Source organism: Ambystoma mexicanum, chromosome 9, assembly GCF_040938575.1.
Source record: "Ambystoma mexicanum isolate Mex_15411 chromosome 9, UKY_AmexF1_1, whole genome shotgun sequence".
Lineage (NCBI taxonomy): Eukaryota > Metazoa > Chordata > Amphibia > Caudata > Ambystomatidae > Ambystoma > Ambystoma mexicanum.
The window spans coordinates 1,309,073,021-1,309,099,663 of NC_090931.1; the positions used below are offsets into that span (position 1 = coordinate 1,309,073,021).

Below are 26,643 nucleotides of genomic sequence, written 5' to 3' on the forward strand. Positions count from 1 at the left end.
TGGTTTGGGGGAGACAGGAAGTCTTCTCCCAGCACAGAATTCAAGGGAAACCTGTGCTTTAGTCAAGAGTCAGAGAGGGCTCATTTAACCAGAGAGACACTTTGATCTACAACAGACAGGGAGATGGATGGGACTTAGGTATATGTTGTCACCCGCTTGTCTGTCCTGTTGCAGAGCACTCTGGTCCTGGCCTCATGCATAACAGAAGATTGTTGGGGGGCAGGATTGGTTCCTTGAGGTGGGCTTAGCCTATACCAATCACTGGGGCCCATTTGGGGCTTTAAAAGAGGGCTGAACCCCTCACTTAGCAGATCATCTGAAGACTTTGAAAGGAGTAAGAAGAAGGACACATTTGGACCCAAGCTAAAGCTACAGTCTACTTTGCATCTTCCGCTAGTGAAAGAGGGCCATGATTTCCAAGAGGGGAGCAAGATCCCTACCCTAGACAATCTCCCAGGCAACAGAGGGAGAAACCGGACTCAAAGGACCTGTCCAGCAGCTAGAGAACTGGTACACTGGTACCCAGCCAGCACACAGTGTGCCCTGCTAGTTCTGTCAGCAAGCTTCCTAGGTGGGATGTGCTGGAGAGTATCTGAACTAGGGACAAGGCTGCTGCCTGCAATCACTCTCCTGAGCTTTGGGCCTTCCACCTTGAAAGGACACGAGCACTGCGCAGAAGCTAGGAGGAGTGCCACACAAGCATCATCCAGCATCCATCTTTTAAGGACATATTTGAGACAATCGAGTCCTTGAACCGCATCTGACTGCACTGCTGACTGTTGTCATGCCGCAGTCACCAGAGCCATCTGAGATGCCTCGACCAGCATTCCAGAGCCGGCAACCAGCACAGAGACAGCGATTCTTGGCCCCAGACCGCTGTGCCAGATAGCCTGCAGACATCTGTCCAACCTTGCTTGCTGAACTGCCTGCCGCCTGGTACCCAGAGATTTCTCCCACCACTAACTGTCTGAAGGCCTGCAAAGCACCCTGGAACCGCCTCAAGGCTGAACAGATTAATTACTTTACCAACTACCCTCCTGTCAGTATCCAGAGTGCATCCCTTTCCTTCGTGAAACTGTCTGTCCTCTGTGTTCCTTTACAGGGCGGGTCGTATTTGTAGTGTGCTAGAACTGTCTGTTGTAGCAATAATAAAGTAGATATTTGTATACAACCTTGACTGGACAGTCCCTTTTATCATTGGGTAATAATTGTATTTTCACTGTGTTGCATCTAACCAACGATACACAACCTTGAGGAGATCAGCCTGCCGTTCCATCCACGTTACCAAAAATTGGACAAGGAGGTCTTATAATTTACATGTATTCCATTCTGTTTGGATCCCTTCTGGTGTACTAGAGATGTGGGGTTGATTGATGGTTTAGAAACCGATATTCAACACTGGACCATTGTTGCCCCGGAAATTGATTTGTCATGACCTGGCCGCGCCTGAATGCAAATGTACCAGATCCCTGCCGTCAAATTATGCTCAGGGGCAACATGAGCTCCTTTGTGTTTCAGTTGTGTCTCTTTATCGGACATCATTTAGCTTTATGATAGGTCCTATTACACTTGATTTGTTTCACCACTTTAAAGATTGCCAGAATGATGTTCCAAGCTGACAAAATGGTGCAGCTCTCCTGTAACAGAGGACTTGATTTAATCTCAGAAAGGAGATAAGAAAGAACTGGCGTGTGAAGCTGTCCTGATGTGGGCAGTCCTGAGGTCATAGTGCTTTATTGAAATGCTGCTTTTGTAGTGCCTGAAAGCTTGCATAAGAGTGCTTACCACGCTCCCTGATTCTGAAGTTTACTTACTCTGGTTAAGGTACTGAAGTGCATGGGGCCTCGAAACTTGCTGTGGGAACTCAGAATAAGTGGCTATCCTGGTTTTGTTATGGAAGCAAATCCAGATAAAGTTATTGTAGTAGCTATGATTAGGGAGAAGGCATTGCATATGGCCCTGCAGATGAAGAGAATCTACAGACAATACTGTCGCTTCTCCATAGTCCCGGTGTTGAATTTGTATAACTTAAGTCATAACGACTTTAACTCATGGGGTGCAAGTAGGAGCCGTATACTGAGAACTTGACTGGGATGAAGTGAAAGCTGTCACTGGCAAAAAAAACTTGAGGCCCACCAGATTGCCTGCCAATAGCTACGTTTCGTTTAGAGTTGGGATTGCCCTCATTGGCCTACACTGTGAAATGGAAAATGATACTTTGTACAGACTATTGTTAAACCCTATATCAGGCTCATTGTATAACGACGTGGGGGAGGCAAAGAGAGGTGCATACTATCACCCTGTAAAGAATTTAGAAAGATGTGCTGATTTTATGTTCTTTGAATGTGAATTGGGGGTCGATGATTTGATCTCTAATCCATTCTTGGTAAAGAGAAAATTGAGGGATCACGATTGGAGGGTGACAATAGAAAAGGTGATGTCTTATTCAATATATAGAAGCCTTTCTCTTTTGGACAAACCTTTGGGGCACTTGCCAATGTATTTAAAGAAGTTCCCAAATGCGTTTTATTGGAGCCAATTTCTTAGGATTACACTGAACCTTTTGAAGACAGGTAGAAGGCTATCCGGGCCTTAAGCCAGTGTATGTTGTGTATTGCCCCGAATATTATTCAGTTTACACCATCAATTGTTGACAAGGTTTACAAATTCAATTGTTGAGTAGTTTTGGCCATAATGCGGAATTCTTGAATTCGCTAGATATATTTTACTGGTTGCTTGTGGGGAAGAAACTCTTTTACCGATAGCCACGATAACGTTACTCAATGGTGCAGGTTTGATCAAATTGACATGTTAACTTGCTACTGCTATTTAGTGATTGATAGTTATTTGCACTGTAGCTATTCGGAGATGGAGAATTAAACATGCTATCCTATGCAAGGATTGGAATTTTGTACTCTGAATTAAGGATTTGTTCCTCTTTTATATTCATTTTTTTATATAAATGTTTTATATTCATGTTCTTTTTATATGCCTTTGTATCTTTTTATTATCCAATGTTGATATGTAATAATAATGATGTTTGTGAATTTTGTGTAAGGTTGACTTGAATCAGCCTGAATCACAATAAAGGAAAACAAAAATAAATAAATAAATAGCTTCAGAGCCCGAGACAGGCTGACAGTGTGATTGGCACACCCCTCCATGCAGTACCTGCTGTTCTGAACATGGGTTCTTTGAGAGCAAGGACCTACCCAGCTAGTCCCTCTGCAAAGAGCATGCGGGCCACTGCGATGCAGATGGACAGCACAGAGGTTTCTCCTCGGTGGCGGAGGCGATGAGGGATGGCACATTTTTTGGAGCTTCAAAGTGATGGGACTATTTTCTTAAAGAGGTTCTCTTCATCCTCTGACTGTAGGCAGGTGTTCTTAAAGATTGGGGCGGGTCATCGCACGCTGAAATCATGTTCTCTCCCTATGTTATATAGACAAAAACACTTGGGGCTCTCACTCATATTTCAATGACAGACTCTAAGTGATCTGCTCTCTACAAACCCCAGGTACAGACTCTCTTGAACTGGGCTTTTAACCAGTCTTCTGAACGGTCCCTCCAAACCAGTCTGCACTGGATGTCGAACTGTCATACAGGTTGCAAAAATAGATTCTGGTCACAAAATGGAGGCTGGTTATCAGGCCAGGACCAAGAAAGAGCTCCACCAATGCCATATGATGTTCATACTAAGAAAAAGAACCAGGGCTCTGTAACTGTGCGTAAACTGTAGCATTTCACACAATGTAAACTGAATTATCAACATTCTGATGAGCTGCAATGACTACATGTACATTTGAACTGCCCCATTTGTAATATAGAAAAGAGGATTTCAAATATGTTTTTTTTCTAGGCACTAAGTCACCTCAGTACATAAACAGTGGCACAAACCTGATATTGCACTATTGAACATTATTCATAGGTGCCTCATTTGAATGTGGCATGCCTGATTTACAGTCTCAGGGGGATAGCTCAGGGGCAATGCGCTTGCCTTGGAAGCAAGATGAGTTGGAGTAACACAGGTTCGATCCCCGAGTAATCACTTAGAAACCTGTGGGTATTAAGCGTGTTATAAATAACCAATTATACTGATAATTATACCTTAGAACAGAGGTCTGCAACCTATAGCGCTCCACGTGTTTGCGACTACAAACATTGAAGTGGTTGGGAGCGGTGCTCCACTACTTTTTTTAATTATGTTTTACTGTTCCTATCATTTTATTTGTTTTGCGGGGGGCAAGTCTTACCCTAGGAAAACACAACTAGGACTTGATGAATCTTGTAATATACTTGTTTATGTACTGATGTATTTTTTTGTTTAATGTAATCTTTTCTTTTTTCTTTGAGATTTTAATTATTCTTGTATGTGTAAATACTTTTTCTTCTTTTTTTTCTACATCATAAGTGATAAAAGGCATAGTGCTCTATTTTGTATGGCTACAACACTTTAAATAAATAAAAAATAAATAAATACATTTATTTTAAAATGAAACTGTTACGGATGGTTTTTCTTTAAAAAAAAATTAAAGTAGGAATAAGTGGACACTTGCACTTTCAGTGCACTTTACTGAACGTTCCCTTAAACAGCAGGTGCATGTGTTTGGGGGTTTGTAGTGTGTGTGGGAGGGGGCGTGGTGATGAGGTTGTTTGGGTGTAGTGGGTGTAGGCAAGCAGGGAACATAGTTCCACAACTCCTTTTCGTACACTTCGACCACTGACTACAACTCCCATCAATCCTTTTTAGCATAGTTAAAGGTCAGTGGTTATGGAAGTTGGAGTCCCAAACCGCAGAGTCCGATTTGCATATGGTCTGTCCCCACACTGTAATGGCAGAACATTGTTATGGAGGGTTGCCAGAGCTATGCCAGAGGTTACGATCAATTCAAAAGATTCCAGCCACCCCCTCCTCTGTTTTGCATACTTTTGGTAGGCCACTCAGTGGTCCTTATAGATTCTATCTAGTCAGAATAGCACAATGTCAAAGTAGGAAATGTAGGTCAACTAGTGTGTATGTTTGGGTCAGGGTTTAAATTAGGTCACGTAGATCTGAGATAAATAACGTTGTTAAATCAAGGGATTTATTTTAAGGGTTAAACCAGCTCCTGCTTTAGGATCCCTCACAGAATTAACAATTGTACAGATGAAAAGACACTGGCTCCTGGTGGGGACTTGTAAATCTAGGTCAACACGTGGATTGCAATAAGTTATGATATGATATGATCGTTTATTTGTATAGCGCCTATACACAATGTGTTTCAAAGCGCTTTTCAAAGTTGCTCTGCAGCAAGCAGCATTACCAGTTCAGCCGTGACATTCCAGTTGGGGTGCAGTAGTGGTGTCTTACCCCACAGAGGCTGCGCAGTAGAACTTCTTTCCAGGTGCTACCTCTGTGAGAGCCAATAGAGGTACTTGCGGCTGCTAGAGAGTGTGCCAGCCACGCACACGTCAGGGCTCCTGGACGGGTTGTCCTTTTTTGACACTTGTTTGTTTTCAGCAATGCACCTCTAATGGGCAGGAGCTAATAAATGGCTGCAGCAGACATGGCTAACAGTGGTGTAGGATGACCGTTCCCCTCTCACAGGCCCAGATCTCATTAAGTGTTATTGCTGATTGTTTGTTCTGCAAAGGCTGTGCACGTTGTGCCTAAAAGGTAGATGCATGTCTTTGCCAAATGACGGCTGCATTCAAATGCACTTACTACAAAGGCTCCTCAGTGCGGTGCCTAAGCCTTGAGCTCAGTGGAATCTAAAGGACAGTTTAAGGCGATCTTAATTTTTCCAATGTCACATATGAAATAATGAGCCATCCCTGGCTTTTAGGCTCATCAAAAAAGGTGCATTCAAAAACATTTGGTTTGCTTTTGGGCAAATGTATGTGTATGCATGGCTGAGGCAAGGGCGTAGGTTGCGGCCACTGAGAGTGACATGATGCAGAACTGGCAGCTGCACTGGCATGTGTGGAGACCCACGGGAGGATCTGAGTGGGACACTAGCATGAAAGGGGTAGAGCAGGCATACATTTTTGAGACATGCCTCGGACTTTCTTTGAGCACTAGCAAAGTGAAAATGTGTTTTAAAGCTGCAACGCTTTTTATTTGTTGACCTGCATAACCAAGTGTACATGTATGAATTGTTACCCAATTGTTGTGAAATTTGTGCTGCACAATGCATGATTTAAACCCATTTTTGTAAAATAAATTCTACGGTGAAAGAAGCACTCAAAACCTTCCTGGATGAATTCACGCATGCTCGCTCGAGACAAGTCAGGTAAAGGTTTACTCCCCTCCACTTTACACATTCCCTAGCTGCCACTGCTCTACTGCTCTAGACTGCAGTGGTATTGTCTCAGTGGAAAATGGAAGACCAAGAGGATGGCTGGTTAGGTCTGCTCCATTATTTGACCACACATTGGTAGAACCAAATTCCCCCATCAAAACATCCCTGGACGTTTTCCATAGTTTGCCCCTTCCTTGGCCCACCACGCTGGATACTTCCCTGCCTCTGAGTGATGGCAGGTGTTGTTAATGCCGTGGATTAAAAAGTATAGATGCAGAAACAGGACAAGAACCACCTGTTGTTACTGCAGATGTGGTACCTGATATAGAAACAGAAACAGGACTATCAGCATTACATGTTGAGTGGTGGGAAGGATGGGAATCGGTACAGATGTAGATGCAGAAACGGGAGCATCTCCAAAGAATTCTTGGAGGGATTATAAAATGTTGCACCCGCCAGGAATGTAATGCAAACCACGTGTTCTTGTGCATCGCTTTGTAGACTTCAAAGCAGGGTTGAGACGATAGGAACATTACCTGCATGGTTTAAAAATGTGTTTTAAACGAAATCAAGTTTAGCTATTATGTAATACTTGCAGATGGTATAATACACCACGAAGAAATGTGAGTTGCAGTGTATGTTATCACTCACACAGTGTAACGCTGACGAGTAGGTTTGCTTGTAGGGTTCTGGAAGGCATTTGTAAATGTGGGCATTTTAAAACATAAAAGCATTACCTGTCAGTATTTATACTGTTAAACAATTGGGACTTCAGGAAGGGTGGAACATATACAGGAAGTGGTGCCCATATGATACTTGGGAATGTGATCGTTGAATAGAAAAACCAATTCTGTGCTTGTTCAAGCCACATCCAACTAGTTAGCCTGACATGGATTTACCCATCGAGACAGTCGTGTGAAAGTACTTTTTAGAATAACATTCTGTGATTGGGTAATCCACTAGACCAGGGGTATTCAATCTTGTGCTCTCCAGATATTTTTTTACTACATTTTCCATCAGGTCTACCCAGTTTAGTCAATGGTGAGGGATCATGGGAGTTGTAGTCCAATACATCTGGAGAGCCGCAGTTTACTAACCCTTGCGGTAGTCTGTCACTGGTACTCGTAAAGTGCTTGACTCAAGGAGAGGTAAGCCACTCTAATGGAACATTCCCTACACCTGCAGCTTTTCTCTCCCCATCCCACTCCCCCTCTGGTGGTCTCCTCTGCCCCTATTTATTCTGTCATTTGCCTCCCGCACCTTGCTCCGCTCCACATCAAGTCTCTCATCCCCCCACCACCCTGTCTTCCCTGCCCCTAATATGCTACAGTCACTCAGCGACAGTTCTGGGTCTACTATAAGGCTTTTCTAGGTATTTGCCTCTGGCGCTGCAACCAGGGGTCACCAGACGGCAACACATTAATCCAAAATCATTCAATTTGGCCCCATTCCAGGGAAGCGGTGGCCTTTAAAATGACACCCCACCAGGGTGGCATAAATCCTTAGATCTGCCCTAGTGGATCACTTTTGATGCGCCATGAACTCCAGCGCTATGCAAGTGCCTGATGCATAATGTAAAATATAAACTGACCCAATCAGGGTCCCCTATAGACACCTTGTATACGGTGGCCTTCCTGTAGATATGTATATTAGAACTGGAACAAGTTGTACTCCCCACTCTGTACTTGTTGCAACCTTTGATCATGTTCAGATTATCAAACACTTGATGGTTTACTGTCTTGTGGTTTTTTCATGCTCTTTATTTCATATCCAGCTTTTTCCATCTCCGGTCCAGACCTTTGCCAGGAAGATTGTGCAGTCCAAGACCAACAGCACCATCGTTGGAGTCTTCACCATAACCCTGGTGTTCCTGTCGTCTTTCGTCAACATGGTACTTGTTTTAAACTCTTCCGTAATTGGTGCCCTGTTTGGTCTCTTGTTTTTGATTGGCAGGATTATAATCAAATTGTATGAGTTTGAATCCATGTGTATGGTACATTTCATGAACAAGCCAGCCCAGCTGGCACCCTGTTATTTGGTTTAGGCATGTTATGTCATCCCAGCAGTACCCGTCTTGCTGGCATTCTACTCATTTTACTCAATTTCCTTGGCATTTAATCCTGAGCACGGCTTCACTATATAATTTCTAGAGGGACATGTTTGCCATTCTCAACTGTGCTTCATCAAAACTTTGGGAGGAGCGAGGGAGAAGGAAACATTTTGGTGACAAAATGTAGTTGGGCATAAGAAACTGAAATTAAGAAATCGGTCCCTCTATTAATTGGTATTCTGCATGCCCTAGGAATGGGCGGTCCCTCTATTGCTTGGTATTCTGCATGACCTGGGAATAGGCGGTCCCTCCATTGTTTGGTATTCTGCATGCTCTGGGAATGGGCGGTCCCTTTATTGTTTGGTATTCTGCATGCCCTGGGAATGGGCGGTCCCTCTATTGTTTGGTATTCTGCATGCCCTGAGAATGGGCGGTCCCTCTATTGTTTGATATTCTGCAAGCCCTGGGAATGGGTGGTCCCTCTATTGTTTGGTATTCTGCATTCCCTAGGAATGGGTGGTCCCTCTATTGTTTGGTATTCTGCATTCCCTAGGAATGGGTGGTCCCTCTATTGTTTGGTATTCTGCATGCCCGGTCCCTCTATTGCTTGGTATTATGCACGCCCTGGGAATGGGCGGTCCCTCTATTGTTTGGTATTCTGCATTCCCTAGGAATGGGTGGTCCCTCTATTGTTTGGTATTCTGCATGCCCGGTCCCTCTATTGCTTGGTATTCTGCATTCCCTAGGAATGGGCGGTCCCTCTGTTTGGTATTCTGCATGCCCTGGGAATGGGCGGTCCCTCTATTGTTTGGTATTCTGCATGCCCTGGGAATGGGCGGTCCCTCTATTGTTTGGTATTCTGCATGCCCTGGGAATGGGCGGTACCTCTATTGTTTGGTATTCTGCATGCCCTGGGAATGGGCGGTCCCTCTATTGTTTGGTATTCTGCATGCCCTGGGAATGGGCGGTCCCTCTATTGCTTGGTATTCTGCATGCCCTAGGAATGGGCGGTCCCTCTATTGCTTGTTATTCTGCATGCCCTGGGAATAGGTGGTCCCTCTATTGTTTGGTATTCTGCACGCCCTGGGAATGGGCGGTCCCTCTATTGTTTGGTATTCTGCACGCCCTGGGAATGGACGGTCTCTCTATTGTTTGGAATTCTGCATGTTCTGGGAATGGGCGGTCCCTCTATTGTTTGGTATTCTGCAGGCACTGTGAATGGCGGTCCCTCTATTGATTGGTATTCTGCATGCCCTGGGAATGGTGGTCACTCTATTGTTTGGTATTCTGCATGCTCTGGGAATGGGCGGTCCCTCTATTGCTTGGTATTCTGCATGACCTGGGAATAGGCAGTCCCTCCATTGTTTGGTATTCTGCATGCTCTGGGAATGGGCGGTCCCTCTATTGTTTGGTATTCTGCATGCCCTGGGAATGGGCGGTCCCTCTATTGTTTGGTATTCTGCATGCCCTGAGAATGGGCGGTCCCTCTATTGTTTGATATTCTGCATGCCCTGAGAATGGGCGGTCCCTCTATTGTTTGGTATTCTGCATGCCCTGGGAATGGGCGGTCCCTCTATTGATTAGTATTCTGCGTGCCCTGGGAATGGGCAATCCCTCTATTGTTTGGTAGTCCGCATGCCCTGGGAATGGGCGGTCCCTCTATTGATTGGTATTCTGCATGTCCTGGGAATGGGCGGCACCTCTATTGTTTGGTATTCTGCATGCTCTGGGAATGGTGGTCCCTCTATTATTTGGTATTCTGCATGCCCTCAGAAGGGGCGGTCCCTCTATGGATTCGTATTCTGCATGCCCAGGGAATGGCCAGTCCCTCTATTGTTTGGTATTCTGTATGCCCTGAGAATGGCCGGTCCCTCTATTGTTTGGTATTCTGCATGCCCTGTGAATGGGCGGCCCCTCTATTGTTTGGTATTCTGCATGCCCTGGGAATGGGTGGTCCCTCTATTGTTTGGTATTCTGCATGCCCTGGGAATGGGTGGTCCCTCTATTGTTTGGTATTCTGCATGCCCTGTGTATGGGCGGTCCCACTGTTGTTTGGTATTCTGCATGCCCTGGGAATGGGCGGTCCCTCTATTGTTTGGTATTCTGCATGCCCTGGGAATGGGTGGTCCCTCTATTGTTTGGTATTCTGCATGCCCTGTGTATGGGCAGTCCCTCTGTTGTTTGGTATTCTGCATGCCCTGGGAATAGGCGGTCCCTCTATTGTTTGGTATTCTGCATGCCCTGGGAATGGGCGGTCCCTCTATTGATTAGTATTCTGCATGCCCTGGGAATGGGCGATCCCTCTATTGTTTGGTAGTCCGCATGCCCTGGGAATGGGCGGTCCCTCTATTGATTGGTATTCTGCATGTCCTGGGAATGGGCGGACCCTCTATTGTTTGGTATTCTGCATGCCCTGGGAATGGTGGTCCCTCTATTATTTGGTATTCTGCATGCCCTCAGAATGGGCGGTCCCTCTATGGATTCGTATTCTGCATGCCCAGGGAATGGCCTGTCCCTCTATTGTTTGGTATTCTGTATGCCCTGAGAATCGCCGGTCCCTCTATTGTTTGGTATTCTGCATGCCCTGTGAATGGGCGGCCCCTCTATTGATTAGTATTGTGCATGCCCTGGGAATGGGCGATCCCTCTATTGTTTGGTAGTCCGCATGCCCTGGGAATGGGCGGTCCCTCTATTGTTTGGTATTCTGCATGCCCTGGGAATGGGTGGTCCCTCTATTGTTTGGTATTCTGCATGCCCTGTGTATGGGCAGTCCCTCTGTTGTTTGGTATTCTGCATGCCCTGGGAATAGGCGGTCCCTTTGTTGTTTGGTATCCTGCATGCCCTGGAAATGAGCGGTCCCTCTATTGTTTGGTATTCTGCATGCATTCTGGCTCAGGCATGTCCGTCTTCTCAATTAGGATGTACAAATAAGTATTGTCCCGTAAGGCACTTTCCTTACAAGGTTGCATATTTGGAACAGATTATGAATTTGGTCATCCTGTGTAAAAGAAAATCCCTTTTGCAGCAGATAACCTGCCATGAATCATATGCATATGCATCTGGACATATGATGATAGTCGCTGGCACCAAGAACATTATTTCACAATAGAAAAGCCCAAACTGTTGGCTTTGTCATTCTTTATTTCTCTTTACCAATGGCGGAGGAGCACAAAGCACCAATGTGATTCTGAGGCATTTTCCTATGCAGTAGAGTCGAAATATTCCCCAAAGACATTAACATAGTACATACAACACACAAACACCTAGGAGCCGCTGCCAGAGTTTGAACACCAGAATGCAAAGAAAGGTTTGATGCAGTTATAGTCCACGTTTGAAATCCAGTAAATTCCCAATTTTTATGTTTTAATTGCTTTTATTGGACGAGCTAGACATATTCTGCTGAGATGCTGCAATGCATTAGCTCCCGAAGTCCCATAGTCCTCTTCATCAGAGCATCTGATGAAGATGACTATAGGGCTTCAAAAGCGAATGCATTGCAGCATCTCCTCAAGGTGCTTTCAGTCAGCCCAATAAAAGGAGCAGAAAAGTTGCATTTTGTGTGAACACCAGAATGAGATGCGTCGTTATTCCCATGTTCGTATCCACTGAGGAACACAAAAGAGGTTTTGTCACACTCTGAAGCAGTACTGCTGTAAATCTAAATTGCCCTAATCAAAGAAAAACATCTCTCCCAGCTGTCCAGCAATCACAGAAATGGCTGCCCTCTCTGGGACTTATCCATTATATTTCTGTGGCAGGTCTCGCTTCTGGTAGTCACTGGCAGCAGGCGCGATGACCCAACATACCGGCGACTCAATGCCCCCCTATCACAGTCCTTTCCTTAGCCTCTGAATACTCAATTCTTGTGCTTACAAAGGCTTTCACGCTTCCTATGAGAATATGCATGTAGAGAACATCTCATGAATTCCTCCCGTTCTTTACTTGATGAACAGTTTACGGGGTGCTAATGTGTGTGGGGAAATCTAGGGACTCTCAAAATAGAGCTCAGCTCAAGAACTGAACGACTAGAGTGAGTCACTCGCTTCATTAAATGTTTTAACTGGAATCCCAGTCAATCAACAGGAGTGGTAATCAGTACCAATCCCATCAAAGTAAAACTCAAAGCTTCCTTTGCAAAATGATTGGTTGCGAATGTAGCTTAATGAGCTGTTCCCAATATGTTGATGTTGATCTCGGCGTATGCCATCTGAATTCTCCTGACGCCGTGCTCCTGTAGTGCTTCTAGGCATAAGCCGTGTTCTGCAGAACTGCACGTGGACACGTGACGTTCTGAAGGACCAATTATGTATGCCCACACTGAGGAGGCATGAACACTTAGTTTGAGTCTGAAGCTTCATCCTACTAGGAGTAAGCAGGAAGGAGGAGGAGAAACAGACTTGTGGACGGCGGAGTACATAACTCGGGTAAACACGTTGACAGTGACCCAGCGATACAATAGGAAGCAAGAAAGAGGATAGAGATGCATGCGGCTGGAAACAGTCACCATTACAGGGAAGAAACTTGAACTGACCATGGCACACTTCCATAAATTCTGAATGTGACCCCATGTCAAGTATAAACCGGCCACCCACTTCCAAGACTCCACACTGAATATTCGATTTGAAATTTGGAACAGGCTTGCACTTCAAATTGGTGAATAGATGAACACACAGATGACTACTAACGAATTGGGAATCATGAAAAGATGACCTTTCCATAATTTCACAACGGAATAGTTGTTACAGAAAAATCCTGGGGATACATTTATCAAAAAGGATATATTGTTTTTACTCCACATTGAAGAATTGTTGTGACTTTACAAAGAACTGTTGAAACTATTGATTACTGTATTAGTTAGAAATAAGTTGCTGTTCCTGAAGAACAGAGGCAAATCTCTCGAAACGCGTTGAGCTCTTTAGTAACTACTTGTTTTTTAAAAAAATCAAAATTCGTTTGAATTTTCTTGAATTTATTTTGAATTTTATTGCATTTTTTGGAATCTGTTAAAAAAAACTGCTTTTGATTATTTGTTAAGTTGCAATTGAGTTATTGAGTGAATAGAACTCAAAGAAACGCCAATATTATTTTGTGTAATACTGAGAAATACTATTAGTAAAACAATTTGAACTTTAAATTGTGAAAATTTGTTGATTGAACTTTACATTCAGTGTTTGTCTACTATTACGGCTGCAAAATAACTTTTGAAATACTGAGACAACTAATATTTGAAACGACTAAAAATACTGAAACTTGTTTGGAAAGTTTTCTTTCCACTATTGAATGGTGTGCAGGGGACGGGAGTTCGTATTACCGATAGGAACTTCATTTTTTTCATTTTGGTATTACTAACAAACCCACCGGCATTGGAGTCGGGATCACCCGATCAACAGACCCCTTCTTGTATAAACAGAATTGATCCTCCAATTTCGACAGCATGTTTATCCCGCAACATTGAGCACTTGTATACACAAATTTCTAGCCATAAAAAGACAGCACCAACAGGCTTCTTGGTCTTACCCCTCCTACAATCCCTCTTGTATTCGAATCATTGTCAGGTACTCCGAATGTTCTGGGAAGACGCCTGTCAAATCTGTTTCAGCTTGAAGGCTCCCTGATCACGGAAAGAAACTCTTCTGTGTCACAACAGGACACTGCCTCAGTCTTCCTACCAAGCGATGCGGTTAGTGGGTTGGACCCCCAGGTGAAAACGATCACTCATGGATGTTTGGCATCCCTTTCTGATGCAGCAATCTTACAAATAAAGAACAATGTTATGGCTGCCCTAACAAATTCCCTGGCGCCATTTTCTAAGCTATACGAGTCATTAAAGGACACTATAAAGGACCAAGCCACCCTTCTGGCCATGATTCACTCAAAACTAATCTATGTGGAAAATCTAGCCAATGTCGTACATAATAGACTGGATGAAGAGGCTGAAACCTCACTGGCATGGCAAAATAGATTGTGACTTGGCCAGGCATGAGGAAGGGGACAAGAACACAGTAATGGTGGTCTTGCTGGAAGATTTCAATTGGATGCGGACTAACCACACATTCACAACAACTTCCTGTAACCGAATGACGGAGACAGATGGAAACTCGCTCCAACGTTTCTCTAACCAACAGACACCCGCTGCTCCAGGTACATCAAGACCAACATGGAGAACTAACGGGAAAAGAACTATACCGAATCCGGAATCACCCGCGACAGGGCCTCCTCTAGTAAGTGAGAAATATCCTGAAGACCCCCAGTCGCTTACTGATGGAGGGTTGCTGTTATCCTCACAAGCCAGGGTGGCGGGCACTTAATCAACACTGCATCAAAGAATGTTTTCGGACTGCCCGTGGTGAAGAGTAGCAGACTCAGGCATAAGGAGTAAACAAAACACAAAAAGGGGTAGTACTGCTACTAATAGGCTCAACTCAAGTGCTTCCTCAAAGGGAGCAAGCCATTTTGGTTATATTGGGGAACCTTCCTACTTTAACTCAAGGAATATATCCCAAGGTTAGTTGCCCATTCAATTGTCAAGGAAGAAAAAACCACACACACACACATAGAGGGGGCTGTTTCGTAAAATAGGCTTAATTGTATATAGAACAAAAAATGAAATTTCCTTAAAAACCACCTGCATGTGAAAAACATTGCTGGACTGTAAAGGAAAACATAGATTGGTGTCTTTGGACAGAGGAACAGCATCAATCTTATTCTAGTCTGAGGACTAGTGTGGTTAAAGAAGAAAGACAAATTTGCAACATAAACTGAAAGAAAAACATATTTAGTGAATACACCTTTTAGTTTTGCACGTAGAAATATTAAATTGTGTATCCAGAATCCAAGTATCTGGTGTGTTAAAATATAATAAGATTACATAGTACATCATGAATTATTCAAATGCCAAGAAAATTCTAATGTTCATAAATCTAACCGATCCATTTTACAGAAAGAAATTTGCATGAAATAATTCTGATAATCATATGCCAACGTCGTCGGTGGGTTAAATATGGTCAAACCACCTGTTGGTGTCTGAAACACATTGAAAAGTCAAAAAGAAGCCCCTGGCTTTGGGCTAGTAGTTCCCCCTCGTGTAAGCTGGACGTTTCGGCGGCAGTATCATCCGTCTTAAGACTGAGTAAGAGGGATCGCTTATTTTTTCATCATAGTAGCCGCCTTCTTCAGGGCAATTGAACAGCCCCACAAATATCTAGTTGGAACTCTCTTTGAGTTGCATGCCTTCAGGCCAAAAGATTGCAGATAGCGGGACCACTTTTAGCAAACTGGCATTGGAAGGATGTGCTGAGGAATACTGCATCCAGGGTCATCAATCACTGGTAAAAGCCAATGTGCAACCGGTCTCCCAGGTCATCTCCCCGAAGTGGTGACCGGTGGAGTGGGACGCATTTGTGGTCCAAGTTGCTCAAAGCAGCCACAGTCCTCGAGTTACTGCAACCATCATGTGCTTAAGAGCGGCGTGTCTGTGTGTGGGCTGGTATTGCTCTGCTGTTGTGGCAGTACTGCGCTGCTAGCCTGCCTCTTGAGTGCTGTGCTGTGCAAAAGTCTGCAGCTCGGCTCTGCCGCTGCGTTCACAGGACGTGCCATCGCGAAATGCTTAATCAACACTAGTCTGCTTAGAATCATCAAATACCCTGATAACGATCTCCACTCAGCCCTTTTCCATACTCAAGAAGCCAGAACAATTGCTCCCAGGGAAAATAAACCCCAAGCCTGCACCACCTTTGCAAAAAAAAGAAAAAAATCAAAAGTGTATGGCAAAGCCCATATCCATTGGATCGAGATCCTTCTTGAGAAATCTAAAGACTCCTCCCAAAATTCCACAGACCACTGGAAGGAATACTGAGCCTTGTCAAATTCGATCTCCCATTGTCATAAGATCAGCAGTGCAAAGCTTGCTCCCGGCTTCTTAGATAGCAGACAAAGGGGCCACTTTAACATTGAGTGGCACAGGGATAACAGATCTATTAGAGGCTGTTAGCACCTATGAAGAGGATGGATCACAGGAAGCCCTGGAGGGTGAGATCTATAGACCCGCACAACAGCGATGTACCCCATTGCAAGGAGTGTTATGTAGACTTCGCCACAGTTCAGTCGAGACCAATTGACAACATGGAGAGAAAAACTGATATTTTTCAAACATTGGAACAAAAAAGATATGCCATAATTGCAAAAGTGAACACTGCAAATAATGAGAGGGTACCCCCGAACCCTTCTAAAACGAGAGATAGTGCCATCAATTTGACCAGACACAATGAATCAGCAAATAAGGGAAATCTGCTTATGTTGGAGCGTATATTACTAGCAAATGATAATTTTATCCTAAATACGAGAAACGTCTTGAAACTTCTACACCACATCCCTCAACTAAGATACATTCATTCAGATGACATATGGGTGGTTCAATTTGTTAATGAAATAAGAACGGATTAGGTCATTTTACATTTGAACTCAGCACAGATCATATCTACCCTAATGGAGGTTGGGCCTGTTTCCCCTGGGCTTTGAGCTAACCAATGTATATTGATGCTATGAAGAAGTGCTTGTGTCAGCTGTTAACCGAGACCTTTTGGGGCCTGATAAAGTTTCTAAGACCATGCCTGAGACCACAACTAAATTTAAACGGGAAGGAGCTCAGCATCTCCCTCAATACATGCCCTTGAAGGTGACAGTTGAGGGTGTGATATTGGCCTCCAAGTCAAGCCGGAGGGTGAAAGAGTCTGAAGGGCTTGTCCACTCCATTGCCACCTACATGATTGATCATGGCTACCCGGTGCCTTGAAACCTCCCGGTACCCATCAGAACCAGGACCCACCCCCTTTGTGTGGTCTTCGTATTGGCTCTTGGAACTCTAGAGGTTTCGTTAATTTGTTTAATAATAATGATCCATGTCTGGGTCTATTTGACATCCTGTGTCTGCAGGAGACCTGGTTAAAAGAGAATCCCTTTTGTTTTTTTATTTGTATTTATTGTGCGTTGGTTAAGAAAAAAAATACATTACAATCACTCTAATTTATCAAATAGTTATATTAATCCAGTATTAAAATTGCATACATAAATCATGAAAACATAGCTTTAAGATAATTTCATCCTTATAATACATAAAATACCCTGCACAATTAATCATTCCATAATATAAGCATGAACACAATTTCTCTACAACCATCAATTAGTGTCCCAGTAATAGTTTCACGGCTTCATTCCAGACATAATAGCCCACTCCAGTAATTACCAGTGAGGTGGCTCCATTAAGTGTACTCCACAATTGATCTAACTGGATATTATCCATCTTGGCAACCATAGATGAATACGAGTTCTGAGAGTGTATTTCCAGTCCGGAACACTGTGTTAAGAGATGACAATTTGTTTGCACAGAGCTATGACACAGTCTACGTAAACGGTCCACACATGGGACATCATACCATCCTCCTATATACTCATACAGTGTCAAAATATTGAATCGTAGGTAGATAATGAATTGAATTATAGCAAGCCCCTGTTGTGTATATTCATAATAACGCTTCCGGTTTTTTAATTTCTCCATAGAATCAGCTCTATCCCATGCCAAGATTTTCATTTTGAGTACACTTAGATAATCCAGCCTTTCATGAATGGTACCCTTTATGAAATTAATATTGTCAAAATAAGATAGCACAGAATGTTCTAATGTTCGCAAGAAAGTGTTTGAATGGTCCTTAGGTAATCTATCTGCCACAAGGCTCATTAGTGTTTTATCATCTGGTAATCGTATTACTAAGGCAGAATATAATTTACGCTTCTTCAATAACCATTGAGCCCAAAGTGAATATAGACCTAATTCAGAATGTAAGGCTTCAACTGGAGTGGCTTTGGGTACCTGTAATATTGATCTGAGTATCTTACCCTCAAATCTATCTAAGCAACCCATGTATGCCCCTGGCAATAATCCCAATCCAAAGGTAAATGCCGGCATAATACTAGTATGGTAGATCTTTATCAAACCTTCAATAATATTACCTCCTGAATTTTCCACAAACCGCTTGATTAATAGTCATCTTTTTAGTATAGGGACTGAGATAAGGTCACCATAATACGAGCTAGTTGGTGATATACTAATAGGGAAACCCAAGCAGGTATAACAACCTACAGTTTCAAGTTTAATATCATTCAGTTGCCACACATATTTACTGTTATATCACAGTCTGCTGCCTACTACCATAACTTTGGTTTTTGACATATTAATAGAGAGATCATTATTTTTTGCATATATAATCAGGACATTGATAGAACGCTGCAAGCCGACCGGTGTAAAATCCATAAGGATAGTATCGTCAGCATATATCAGCCAAGGTATTAGATGGCTACCAATACAAGGAGCAGAATTCCTTATATCCTCCATATGCGTATCCAGGTCAGAAGTGTATCCCTATTGTGACGGTTTAGAGTATCATTTAAATCCGGCACAAAAGGGATTGACGGGTAGACCATACTCGGGGCTCTTGACCCTCTTAAAAGTAGCCAAGGGTTTTTCTGTGCTGGGAAATCATAACCCTGACATTTGCGTACAATCATTGATTTTGGAGAAAAAAAAAGAGGACAGGGCAAAGACATTACCACCTTTGTGGTTTTCAGCCTGTACTGGAACATGACCCTCTATAATGAGGATGTTTTTATTTTATTCTTTGATCATGCTACTTGACGAATCCCTCAGTACATATACTAACCCACATATAGTGGTGTGGGGTGATTTAAACATCAAGCTCTTAGATGGGGAGGGACACCTGACTCCCAAATATGTGCTAACAAAAAGAGCCAGGCGCTTGGTTGAAGAGACCTCAGCATGTGAGCTTTACATGTTGAATAGATTAACGAAGGGAGACTCCCCGGTTGTGTGTATGTCGGTTAAGGCGAATCCGAGGGCATGCTTAGACGACTGTTTTGTATCACTTAATATTTTGTGCCGCAATTGGGGGTGACCCCAATGTTTTCTAGTGATCATGATTTACTAGATGTGAAATTTGCATGAACCTCCTCCCTCCCTAAAATGTCATCACAACGGGGTGTGGAAATTTGCGCAGGGAGGAAACAGACTCAGGATTAGGCCACGTCAAAGCTGGGTAAACATTTGGTGGAATGCACTTCCGAGGTGGAATATGCATGGACTTTGAAAGACTTCATGATAAAATCTGCTCCACATGACAAGGTTGAATTCAAACCCCTGCATGTATACAACAGTTTAGTGGCAGAGGCTAAGAAACTCCTCTGTGCCGACTTAAGGAAAATAAAGAGAAGGAGTTGTGAGGGCTGGGAAGGCCTTATTTAAAAGTGCAAACAAAGGTTTAGGAATTGGCAGATTGCGTCAAGGGGCTTAGCAGCTCAGCGGGACATGTAAACCATGTTAAAAACACTTTGTAACTCTAACACTAGATCCCTGTGGGACTTGATAAACAACAATGGCAATTTTCAATCTGCACTGCAATTGACCTCAGTATCCGAAAGCGCCTGGATTTCACACTTTGCTAAGCTTTTTGCGGATGTTGATTTTGTGCCTGGTATAAGTCCACCATCGGCCTCTGTATGATCTATAGAGTTCAATATGGAGGACATTGCATCTAGAATCAGAGGATTGAGCTCCTCCCGGGCCCCTTGTCTTGACGGCTTGGCCAACTTCATGCTAAAGGAGGGTGTGGAGCCCTGGGCGCAGTTCATTTATATGGCCCTTAAAAAGGTTGTGATTATGCGTACCATTCCTGAATCTTGGAGGTCTGCCATTATAGTTCCTATCTTTAAAAAGGGAATGAGGGAGGACCCTAGAAATTATAGGCCCATAGCCCTTTTGGATATCATCGGCAAGATTTTTGCTTCACTTCTATTGTGGAATTTGAACAGCTGGGCCTTGAATTCGGGGCGTTTAGACCCCAGATAGTCGAGCTTTGTAACGGGGGTGAGTACCAACTTAAATATATTTTTGCTAAACCTCCTGAAGATGAAGACCATTAAGACCAAGTCAAGCTTCTATCTGGCCTTTATCGATTTCGAGCAGGCTTTTGATAGTTTTAATAGAAAGCATCTTTGGGCCAAACTCTATAGCTGGGGCTACCCTCCAGTCCTGCTAGATGCCATCAGATCCTTATACTGCTACACCTCAATAAAGGTGAGACTGTCAAGAAGTGGTATCATGACTAAACAAATCAAGACTTATAGGGGATTTAAACACGGATGCCCCTTGGCGCGGCTGCTCTTTATGTTTTATGTCTCCGATTTGCGTGAGTTACAGGAGCATATTTCAGACTTCCCTCCGGAACTCCATGGTATATCAATCCCATGGGTTCTATATGTACATGATTTGGTCCTCATCGACCAAACACCAATAGGTCTTCAGTGAAGACTAACCCAATTGATGGATTATACAACATCCAATAATCTTAGAGTTAACATTGGTAAATCCAACAGCCAATTAACATCAGCCAATAAAGGATCGGTAAAAAGGAAGGGGAACAAAAAATAGCCCTGCTGGTGTTTGAATGGAAATTGATTACCAGCGGTTACCTCGACAATCTATCTGGGGGTATTGATCAACCAGAGTGTAAGCGAAAGACCCTGGCATCTAATTTTAAGGTAAAAAATGAGGACTTGTGGTACAAGATCTGGCCCTGCACGAACGCTACAGGAAATGTACAGACATCCCGGTGGTGAACTTTTATAAACAGAAAGTGATCCCGGTTTTAACATTGGGGGCAGAAGCCCTGTTAAACCTTTCATGGGAAGTTTGGGGGCTATTGGAAGGGTGGTTTTGGAGTATTGACCCTCCCAAAGTCTTTACCAACTAGCATGATAATATATGAACTGGGGCTGCAATCCATGGAATCTATTGTGAGGTGGAAATCGATTTCTTTTTTTAGGAAATGTGTCATGTTGGATCATCTCCCCACCTTTGAGGTCTTGAGAAATGTGCTTGGATCCCAGCAGAACTGGCTGAGGGAAAAATAGCAAAATAAATTTGGAGATTGATTAGAACATCTAAATGTATCATTAGAAGTTTTATTAACAAACCCGGACAAGATCAAGACCAAATTTAAGTTTCAAGATTGGATCGATACACTGGCCCATAAATCCAAATATGAACTCTCGCAAGACGTAATTTTCGTTCGAAGCAATAGCGGTGAACAAGATGCCGGCATATTTGTCGAGATTTCCATCCCCCTTCTACCAGGATCTATTCATGACGGCTGCAGTTAAACATCCTGCCTACAAGAGAAGTGCAACACATAAGGAAACAGATTCCAACTCCGATGTGTAGATTTTGTGGCCTGGGAAGCATGACTGAGTCCTCCTATCATTTGATGGTGACTTGTAGGTCCCTAACAGAGACAAGATCATGGTACCTAGTAGACTTTGTCATTGACGTAAGTTCCTTATCTGCCCAGGAGTGGTGGGGGAGGGTCCTAATTGGGGGCAATTGCAGTCTTGTCATTGCCGCCATAAAGGTTTATGCAAGACATATTTTCTCAGTAATAGGGGCTGTTAAAGGGTAGTGAGTAGGCTGACTGAGGGAGGTGGGGAAACATGAAGGGATGATTTGATGTTATTTGTGTATACTTTGTCATGGCTGTAATTGGATGCAAAACTGTTAAAGGTGTAAATAAACCATAAAACTACATTTAAAAAAATGTTACCTTCATCACATCAATGTCCTCAGGTTCTCTCCATTTACAACCAATAATTTGCTAACTTGTGTATTTGAATTCCAACATCGTGGTCGGTCCTCAGAAAATATTAGAATCAAGAAAGTTGCAAGGATATCAACAACAAAGTCACAATACAAGAGCAACATGTTGTGCTTTTCCTATTGAGCTATTGAAGTACACAACAATGTGTGCTATTCATGAGATCTTGTCCTCCAGACATCTGGCCAAGTCTATTGTGAAAAGTGACGCTTGCAAACCTTTTTTAGCAACAATGGGTGTTTATATAAATAAAGTAATAGAGCCATTCTTCCAGCATTTTCCCCACTTTTCCTCCAGTCAAACAATATGCAGTGCATTACGACATAGACGTAGTAGAAGCTCAGCACATACACGCCTTTCAAACCTATAGCGTCATGTGACATAAAGATGATTTGTTTGAAAATGTTTGTGATTACTATTACATTGGCGATTATATCATTGGACCTCAAGGACAATTCCATTCAGAGCCTTGAAGCATGTTTAATCTGACAATGCGGTTCTGTGCACACAAGCCAATCTTTGCTTCCGTGGTGCTCCCAGAATTCCATTCAAAGGAAGCGGTAGGTCTCCCTTGCTTTTTACTTGTTAAAATGCTTCTTCGGCAGATGGGTAACTACAGAACTTTGCTTTAACATATGCTCTAAAACTGTGGTCTGCAAGCTTTGGCTCTCCCGATATTTTGGACTACAGTTCTTACCAGCCCTGGGCATGCATAGTCAATGGAGAAGGATCATGGGAGTCTTGTGCTGTGCACGGAAGGCCTTCATGTTGCACATCCCAGCGCTAAAATGTTTCCTCAACTGGATGCTCCCAAACACAAGTGATCCTCCTTGTGTAGCCAGGTGGGCTCAGAGGCAGCTGACCTCCGCCTACAGTCTCCAGGTCTACATAGATGCCTTTTGTGTATCCAACACTGCTAGTTGTTGTGCCGCAGGAAGCAGCGCCTCCAGGGCATATCCCCGCACATTCACTCAGAGCCAAAGCACGCCATTGGCCCACTCCAAACACATGCATGTTTGGGACATCTGAAGTGAGGCTACCTGGGCTACTCCCTGCACATTCTATGCATCTTCAGGAAAGTCTGCCCATGTCAGCCAGGAAATCATCGGAGATTTGTTTGCTGAACGCGGTCTGTCGTTCTAGATTTCTGTTCCTCCATTTTCAGTTCTCTGCATGCTAGGGTTTCTTTCCCCACATTGACAGTTGTTATACTGCTGAGGTGGGCCATTCACACGCACACTGAATGACAGACACATGAGCCATTGCCTCTCCAACCTTCCCTTTATTCCTCCATGCTCTTACTGCCGTTTCCCTTCCCTTGCTCCTCCCCTTCCTCCTGCCTCCCGCTCCTTCCCATTAGTCCTGGGCTTCCCTCTTAAAGGGGTTCTGTCCTTTTCCCACTTACAACACCTCCCCTTTGCTTAACATGAGACTTCCCGGGTCACATTTGTTCGATGAGACGTTGGGGTCTCTTTGTGGCCCAGTGGGGCCTGCTTGGTTGCTCGTGGGTCTCTTCCACGCTCTCTTGTTGCAGTGTTTCATAGGTCTTTGCTCTCTCCTCTTCCTTTCTTTCAATCTCTTCTCCCTTCATTGGTTCCTGCTCTTCAAAGTATAGCTTGTGGAGGAGGGAGTCCTTTCGCGTCATTTTGCCGTGGTTCTCTGTCATAGTTGTCACCTGCTCTTCGGGCACGTAGTCCTTCTTGTGGGTTACTTTGAATGACCTGTAGTGGACGCTGATGAGTGCATGCTGTAGTGCTGTCCGGTGACTGAGACGGCTGTGTCCTCTGGCAGGACTCGGTATCATGCGGATGGTGTCCGGCACTCTGCGGTCTCCTTGGTTCGGGTCACGTCATGACTGTCCTTTGGGCTGTTCTGTCTGTGCTGTCCTCCAATGGGCGGCATGGTCTTGGGGTTTGTCTAGGGGGTATTCTTCCACCCTTGTCTGGTACGGTTGCTTTGTACTGCAGTTTTCTGTGACTTCTATTTCCCCCCCCCGTACGATATTTCCAAGGGCAATGGGCAGTTGTGAAGCTCATAGTCCTCTCGCAGAACGGGTGGGGTTCGTGTGCCAAGTGCTGGTCCGTAAGGGTCGAGGGGTTGTGCATTCCTGAGACTTCTGGGTGGGCTGGTGTTCACAACCGTGATGTCTTTTCTGATGTCTAACCGTGCTCTAGGTGTACTCAGGACTCTTGCCTGGGGTGTGGGTTGGCATGTCGAGCTTGTGGGTGGTCTTGTCCTGCACATTCTCTGAAGGTGACCTTCCTGGCCACAGCGCCAGCATGTTCGTCCAAAGGCTGGGTATGGTTGTCTGTGGGTGTGTTTCCACCCTCGCCCGTGGCATTGTTCTGTGTCCGGGCTTTCTGGCCAGTGTCTTCTCGGTTTCCGCCTTCTCCAGGGTCGAATGGGCTCAGAGTATTGCGGTCGCTCTTCCGTGAGGGCTGCGATGGCGTCGCGTTCCATTTTCCTTTCAATGGTGTCTGCCTGTGCCTCAACTCTCTCGTATGTTTTTCCCATGTTCAGTATTTTCCCTAGGGGTAGGGGCTTTATGAGAAGGTGTTTCCTGAACATTGACGAGGTGCACCCTTCTATGATCCTTAGTCTTATAGCTTCTTCATCATTGAAGTTGGCGAAGTCGCAGTCTCCTATCTTCTGCTGGAGACGTATGACGAACTCCCCAATCCATTCGTGTGGACGCTGCCTGTGTTGGTTGAATGCAAGGCGTTCGTAGTCTTTGTTGGATCCTGTTATGAGTTTGTCGTTTAGTGCATCGAGGAGACGTTGGTACGTGGTTTTGTCTGTAGCTGGGATTGTCTTGATGATGTCCTTTACCTCTTTTCCCACCAAGTTCCTAAATATGCTGATTTTTTTTTGGTGGGTCTTTGTTCCCAATTGCACCTAAAAAGTCCTCAAATTCTTCGACCCATTCCTCCCATCTTGTTCCTTGGTCGTGGTGCGGGATCAAGGCGAATGGGTTGGGCCTTCTCAGGATGGTGGCATATGAAGTGGGGCCCAAGTCTGCTAGGGCTTGCGCACTTGCGTCGGCATCTGCTTTCGCTGGGTCAGTCATGGTGGTCGGTGTTTAGTTTCGGTATGGAGTCACGGTGCGCTTGCGTGTGATCTTTGGCGGCAGATCGTTGTGTTTTGATCCTCTGGTTTGTATGGGTGGCGTTGCTTTTACTTTTGCCAGTCCTGTCTGGTACGGGTCTTCTCTGCTGCTGGTACACATGAATTTGGGCGGCTTTTCATGTCTGTCTTCTCTTTCTTTCCTGTGCGTGTCCTTGTGGTGGTGTTGGCGCGGCTGGTCATGGGTGCCACTGCGTTCTCGTGTCCCTCCCGTTGCTTCCCCCGTCTCATATTGCGTTGGTCGGGGTGGCTGGGTGTTGGCAGGGTGGGTGCACTCTTGTGCTGGCTCTGGTAGTGGTGCTGCTCTCGTTATGCTAGCGCCAGATGGGACAGCTGGCAATTTGGCAGGCTCCTGTGTGTTACAAAGTGTTCAATGTCAATTTGGGCGCTGTGGTCGCTTTTTTGGTGTGCCAGTATGTGGCTCTCCTTCTGGGCAGCTTCAGCTAGCTGGTTTGGTAGGGTGGGACACCTTCGAGGTTTGTGGTGGCCTTCATCAGTGGCGTTCTGGCAACGTTTGTTGTGCATCGCCTTTCCTTCTTTCCACTTATTTACTCATTTATTTCTCAGTGGGTGTCACGGGTTGGGGCCGCGGGGTTATTTCTGATGGGCTAGTATTTCGTTACTTTTGTGATGTCACTTTGTGGGAGACACAGGTTTTCCCTCCTTTTATTTTGAGTGTCACTGGGTGGGAGACGCGGGGTTAACCTCATTCGGTTTTATTGCTGTATTATACATTGTCACGTTGGGGAGACACGGGGATTCCCTTTTTGTGTTAGCTTTATTGTTAATTTAGTGTCACATGTGGGAGACACAGGGTTTTCCTTATTTGCCGCAGCGTAGCTCTATGGTCTTTTTTTTCTCCAATGTCACGTGTGGGTAGACACGGGGATTCCCCTTTCTTTTTACCGACTGTCACTGTGCGGGAGATGCGGGGTTTGGTACCTGCAATAGCCGCGTACTCCTCCCTGCATCTCACTCTCGCCGTTGGGGCTGCTCTTGGTGGCGGCTCCTCCTTCTGCTGCGCTGCGTCCGGCGGTCCTCTCTGTCGCTGGGTGGGCTCCCCCGACGTTCTCCTGTTGCCGGGCCCTGTCCGGCGGTCTTCTCTGCTGTCGGGGTGGGCTCCCGCGATGTCTTCACTGCTGTCGGGTGGGCTCCCGCGACGTCCCTCCGTTACAGCAGGGCCACTCATACCTGCTGTGTCTTCTGTTGCTGCGGGCGCACGGGCCCTCCGTTCCCTCCGCTGCTGGGCGCACGGGCCCCTCTTCACTGCGGGCACACTGGCCCCGGGGTGCTGCTGGGTGCACCAGCCCTCCACCTTCTCTGCTGCCGGGCGCGCAGGCCCTACCTCACTTTGAGCGCACGGGCCCTGCCGCTCGCACGGGGCTCGCAGGCCCGATGGTGCTGGGCACGCAGGCCCACTGCGGGCACTCGGGCCCACTTGTGATTTCAGGGCGCTCTGGCCCACCACTGTTCC

The 26,643-nt window shown here is 44.9% G+C and overlaps 1 protein-coding gene across 1 annotated transcript in view; it reads left to right on the top strand.

Annotated features, from left to right (window-relative positions):
• The window catches only part of ADCY5 (adenylate cyclase 5), a 1,747,191-nt gene that overhangs the window by 1,496,950 nt on the left and 223,598 nt on the right, over positions 1 to 26,643 (top strand). Inside the window, exon 13 of the mRNA XM_069616675.1 lies at positions 8,056 to 8,172. Coding sequence (XP_069472776.1) covers positions 8,056 to 8,172 — 117 coding nt within the window. The remainder of the gene's footprint in view (positions 1 to 8,055; positions 8,173 to 26,643) is intronic.